Genomic DNA, 6,087 nt, shown 5'->3' on the forward strand with positions numbered 1-6,087 from the left:
CTTCAAAGAGCCTAAGCCTGCTCTGATACCACTGTTGGGTATTTTTTTTGGATGGGGAAAATACCAAAACCAAGATTCAAACTAAACACAGAGGCAATGCTCTGTTTTACCTCCACAGGATTTTTGTGCACAGACAGCTTAAAAAAAATTTCATGAAGAAACAGAGTATTTCACCACCATTAAAACATTCTATTCATTAAAACCTGATGCAAAGATTTACCACTGTAAAATCCCTTTTATATTCACTGCTGTGAAAAACAACAACTTACTGCTGTAATAAAAGTTTACATAAGTTTACTGCTGTAAATAAAAATAACACAGGTTTACAAAAATCGCTCCACCATTTCCTTTATGCACTGCTGTGCAAAACCACACATGGTTTTTCCCTACACCAAAAATTACATCATCTGGTTCTTCACATTTTACACACTGCTGTGTGTTTTTCCTTTTACTGCTCCCTCGTATTTTTGTGAGCACACCCTAAAAAAAACTTCCCGTGTGCCATACATTATATATTTAACACATGCCGTATATAAGAAATATAAAACATATAAAAAAAATTAAAACTGTGCGCCCATGCTCATATTAATGGGACTCCACCAAAAATTACGTATGTGCCCATAATCATTTAAGACGGGCCTCCACCAACCTTCATAAATGCATTAAAGGCCTCAGCGTTTCCTCCACGGCGGTCAACGAAAAGACAAACATTATACAATTTGGTTTTGGGAAGCCATCGGGTCCGCACTTCATCGCATCGCAACTTTACTCATGTTAAAGACCCCGACCCTATGACATTGCCGATAGCGATGTGCTGATGCGATATCGGCGATCGCTCATCGGCGATGTTTCATATTGCTGCCACTGACTGCCTCCGATGCTCCAACCCGCCGATATGCCGACTTGCCGATATGCCGACACGATCTGGACCGCTGATCGGCCAGATTTAACGGTTGAGATTTAAAGTGGATCCTCTATTCTGCAATTTTAAATTTTGAGTGTTTCTGCCTCCCGATCCTTGGTGAAGTGTGCGGCTATAGTCTTCATGCTGCTGCATGGCTCAACTGTTGCATAGTTGAAATTATATTTTCAACACTTAATACTTTCCAGAACCTCAGATATGCTTCTGAAATCCACCAGCTGGAAAACGAGATCCGTGACTTCGTCCAATACCAGATGCCTGACCAACTATCTCTTGAGTTGAAGAATATCATATCGGAGTTCAAGGGTCTTCGCCATCTGTATGAGTTAGAGGCAGTGGATGACAGAAACTTGAATGAAACAATCGTTCCCAGGCTCACCAATGATCCTGATGAGAATGCCACCATGTTACAACAAATGGGTCCACATGGTATGTTTGATGGAGCTTTTGACGAAGCTTCCACTTCTGATCGTAGTGGTTCAGTGAAATCTGATTTTGTAGTGGGACTGGAGAAAACTGTTCTTAATGTTAAGAACTATGGCATCGTCCCTCTGCAATGATCAAGAAATTAAAGGTGATTAGGGATTTTATTTATTCAAACCATTTTCATATCCTGAAAGGCTATTTTTTTGTATTTAATTTAGATTTCTGTTCAATTTATGGAATTTCCATCCTAACAAATTGCTCTTTATGTATGGCAGGTGCTTTCCAAAACAATATCATTTTCATCACGGTCTCACAATCCCCGAACCTGAAGGAAATTTTAGAGACCATGTGGGAGAAGATTGTTCCGAGGAAGAAACCTGATTTTCAGAATATAGAGGATGCACGTAGACAGCTGCAGCAGCAGCTGTTTAGGCGAGCCAAGCGAACTCTTGTGGTGTTAGATGATGTCTGGTCTATGGCAATTCTGGAAAAATTGTTATTTGAAGGTGAAGGTTATAAGACCCTTGTGACAACCCGAGATCGTTCTATCATCCGCACAACAACCTCTACCACGCTGTATGATTTGCCATTGCTGGATGATGCTGATGCTAACATTGTAGAAAAAAGTCAAGAAACATAGTCATCTTTACCTGCTAACGCGTCAATCAAGCGACACGCTTGTTATCGTGTCATGGCTGCCACGCAGCAGCGTTTTCTTATAAAAATGTGCATACTCACAGACAGCAAAACATCTCAAAACGCCCGACTTACGGATGTTATAAAGCGACGACGCAGGAAAGGAAAGGTAAACATCATCAAAGAGCGAAAGTGCCGACGTCATAAACTCTCCAGACAGAGGATTTCTAGACACTAGAGACCTATATATTGGAGATACGCTCTCACTTTTCTTCTTTTAATATTCTCTTTTCTTAATAACACGCTCTCACTTTTCTTCTTTTAATATTCTCTTTTCTTAATAACACGCTCTCACTTTTCTTCTTTTAATATTCTCTTTTCTTAATAACGTTTATCTTCACATTCTCCATTTGAGGAGGCGACATCCTTTAGAGGATGGTTACATTAAATTGCAAGGGACTCTGCTCTAGATTAGAACAGCTGCTCACAGGCCTTCTTGAAACAGTTGGGCAGCTTCCTCAATCGGGTGGACTCTATCATGTAAAGCTCCTCGAGTTTCTTTAGTTGTCCTATCTCTTCGGGAAGTTCTTTTAGGCATTGACATAGCAAAATGTCCAGATATTCCAGCCAATAGATGCTGGAAACCTAGACATGCAGATACCCTTAACATTCTTAAAGAGCCGAGCTTCCCCAAGTCATCAGGCAACTTTTGCAGAAGGTGGCAGCTAGTGATAGACCACTTCTCAACTCAATATGTGTCACAGATACCAGGGGTAACTCCTCTAAATCACAGCAATGGTCCAAGTTAAAATCTTGCATTATGGGAAGCTTTAGGCTTGACTGGGAGTTGTTGAACCTAGACATATTTCCAAGCCCTTCACATAATCTTAGAGATATCTTTTCCAAGTTCTGCAAGACTTTACTGTGCTCTTGAAGTGGGGGCACATCCAACTTCTCCAAGTGAATAGCCTTAACCTGAGTAAGTGAAGATAAGGCTGGTAGACCGTTGACTGTGGCTTTCTTGTAACCATAATTAAACACTATGAGGACTTTCAGTTTCCTCATAGAACTCAAAAATGACGGAAGAAAGTATTTGCTTGCAGAAAAGACTAAAACCAAAGCCTCTGCTTGAGAAAAATGCATCTCCCACCACTGATCGTCTTCCATTGCACCTACATAGGTGAACCACAGATGCATGCAAAGTTAGATTAGAACATTATAGGTCATTACACACACTATGAAATCATTACATATCTTTTCTAAGAACTTTTGAATCAATAATCAACACCTATATATCATTGCATAGATTCTCATGCGGATTACAGAGTGAGAGCCTTGTTCCGGCCTGGGAGGGTGCCAAGAACAAGCTCTTAAATGGGGAATCAATATCGGATTATCACGAAGAAGGGCTTCTTAGATGCTTGGAGACCAGTATTGATGCCCTGGACGAGGAAGCACGGGAGTGCTTCTTAGACTGGGTCATTTCCAGAGGATAGAAAAATCTCAGTGGATGCATTATTGGATATTTGGGTTTATGTGCGAAAGATGGAGTGGCAAGATGCTTTTGTCATCTTGTTAGAGCTTGCAAGCAGAAATCTGTTGAATTTAACAAGCAATCTCAGGTAACAAACTTCATTTCTAATTGTTATGTGCTCAAGCTCATTTAACCTTGGCTTCCTCTGTCTTATACATTGTGTTGTTGTCTTGGTAATTGGATGTAGTAGGAGCCAAGCAATCAATTATGGCAGTGCCTCTGAGTTGTACTTTTCTCAACATGATGTAATGCAGGATTTGGCCATATATTTGGCATCCCGAGGCAGCATAACTCGTAGGAAGAGGTTGCTTATGCCCAGAAAGGAGGACAGTTTGCCAGCAAAATGGGAGTTCAAGGATCGAGTGTTTGATGCTCAAATTGTTTCCATTCACACAGGTGGGTGATTTTAACAGCGTTGCTTGAAGCATACATAATTTTTTCTAAACATTGGAGTCAAAAGAATTGTCATGCCAACCTTATCCTACATCACATAGGCTGTCACTCTGTAATCTGCATGAAAATATATGCAATGATATATAGGTGTTCATCATTGATTCAAAAGTTCTTAAAAAAGATATGTAATGATTTCATAGTGTGTGTAATGACCAATGATGTTCTAATCTAACTTTGCATCTGTGGTTCACCTATGTAGGTGCAATGGAAGACGATCAGTGGTGTGAGATGCATTTTTCTCGAGCAGAGGCTTTGGTTTTAGTCTTTTCTGAAAGTAAATACTTTCTTCCGTCATTTTTGAGTTCTATGAGGAAACTGAAAGTCCTCATAGTGTTTAATTATGGTAACAAGAAAGCCACAGTCAACGGTCTACCAGCCTTGTCTTCACTTACTCAGGTTAAGGCTATTCACTTGGAGAAGTTGAATGTGCCACCACTTCAAGAGCACAGTAAAGTCTTGCAGAACTTGGAGAAGATATCTCTGAGATTATGTGAAGGGTTTGACTTTGGAAATATGTCCAGGTTCAACAACTCCCAGTCAAGCCTAAAGCTTCCCATAATCCAAGATTTTAACTTGGACCACTGCTGTAATTTAGAGGAGTTACCCCCTGGTATCTGTGAAACATCTTCAGTTGAGAAGTGGTCTATCACTAGCTGCCACCTTCTGCAAAAGTTGCCTGATGACTTTGGGAAGCTCCGCTATTTAAGAATGTTAAGCGTATCTGCATGTCTAGGTTTGAAAGAGCTTCCAGCATCTATTGGAAAACTTGGGAAGCTGGAATATCTGGACATTTCGCTATGTGAATGCCTAAAACAACTTACCGAAGAGATAGGACAACTAAAGAAACTCGAGGAGCTTGACATGAGAGAGTGATCTCGATTGTGGAAGCTGCCTAAATCAGTTGGAAGGCTGAAATATCTAAAGCATGTTATCTGCGACGAGAATATTGGACAACAATGGATGCGTTTCAAGAGCTCTGCCATTCCAGAGCTTAGACTTGAAGTGGTAGATGCACACTTCAGCTTGGATTGGCTGGATGCTTGATATCCTACTTAGACAGCAAGGAGTTAAATAAGGGGTTTCGTTTTGCACATTGATCTCAATGGAAAGCGTTACCCATGATATTGAATAATGTAATTTAATAAGGCACCAAGAATACTAACCACCCATACTATTTATCCATGATATTGAATATTGTAATTCAATAAGGCGCCAAGAATAATGGGCCTCACCTTGCAATTTGCAAAGACAGGCCCTCCAGAATGTAGTTGTAAAAAAAGTCTTTTTCTTAATTAATAAAATTATCTGTTTTATTTAGTGTGAGTATTTTTCTCTTTTCAATGTTTTAGGATTCTTTTCAATGTTTCTAGGATTCCTTGCTGAGCAGAGGTGATGTTGCTTATAGTTTCTCATATTTTTTAATTTTTAAATCAATGTCATAAACTGCATAAACAGACATTTTTCCATAAATTTTGTAACTAGCTATTTTTTTGTTAACAAACTCTCTAGCTTTCCACCTTATCACTGCGTCATTCCAACTACTTACTTGCCTTTGCTCAGTTTAAAGCATAGTTACCGATTGTGCGCCATTCCAGCTACCTGCGTGCCTCTTCTCAGTTCAAATCATAGTTACAAAGTTCGAATTTGAATTTCGTGTGATATGAAAAATATTGAGAGAAAAATTTACCAACATTTAGCAAAATTATTTGCCAAAATAATAACATTAATGCCAGATCCAAGAAACATCCCTACAAGTCCATGGATGCAAATGTAAATGGCAACTTCTCTTACAAGGCTTTTCTTTTTGTTTTTTTAATCCATTTATCTATCAATAATCTGAAAGTGAAGTCCATGAATGGCAATGTAAATGGCCACTTCTCTTCTCTAGAACATGACAACAATAGACATGTTATTCATGTCCCATTAAAATCTAATTATCCACATCTTTAAAGGGTGTCTGTAAATTCCTTGGAGTCTTTTCACTAGGCTCTCTGAACCGGTGTTACTTAAATTGATTGCAGGTTTGATAAATTCCTATTGGCATTACATTTAAAGTTCACAGTCTGAAGTAAATTTGCCTTTGTGTTCATTTTCTATGCAAATCCCATATTTATGC

At 39.2% G+C, this 6,087-nt stretch overlaps 2 protein-coding genes and 1 pseudogene across 2 annotated transcripts; 2 read left to right on the forward strand and 1 right to left on the reverse strand.

Moving 5' to 3' along the window:
• The first annotated feature begins 895 nt into the window (after positions 1 to 895).
• Positions 896 to 1,988, forward strand: LOC149245501 (uncharacterized). Its single transcript, XM_089438939.1, has 4 exons — positions 896 to 952; positions 1,111 to 1,287; positions 1,424 to 1,496; positions 1,624 to 1,988. Exons 1-4 carry the CDS (start codon positions 896 to 898, stop codon positions 1,986 to 1,988), a joined length of 672 nt encoding a protein of 223 aa, XP_089295065.1.
• Positions 1,989 to 2,455: 467 nt separating this feature from the next.
• LOC149245502 (putative disease resistance protein At5g66890) lies at positions 2,456 to 3,151 on the reverse strand. Its single transcript, XM_089438952.1, has 2 exons — positions 2,753 to 3,151; positions 2,456 to 2,629 (listed from the first exon to the last, which is right to left on the reverse strand). The coding sequence occupies exons 1-2, from the start codon at positions 3,149 to 3,151 to the stop codon at positions 2,456 to 2,458; spliced, it is 573 nt and encodes a 190-aa protein (XP_089295078.1).
• A 378-nt stretch (positions 3,152 to 3,529) lies between these two features.
• Positions 3,530 to 5,219, forward strand: LOC149245503 (putative disease resistance protein At4g33300; annotated as a pseudogene).
• Positions 5,220 to 6,087: the final 868 nt, after the last annotated feature.

Source organism: Pinus tabuliformis, chromosome 7, assembly GCF_031772625.1.
Source record: "Pinus tabuliformis cultivar Carrire ecotype Pingquan chromosome 7, CPIR1, whole genome shotgun sequence".
NCBI lineage: Eukaryota > Viridiplantae > Streptophyta > Pinopsida > Pinales > Pinaceae > Pinus > Pinus tabuliformis.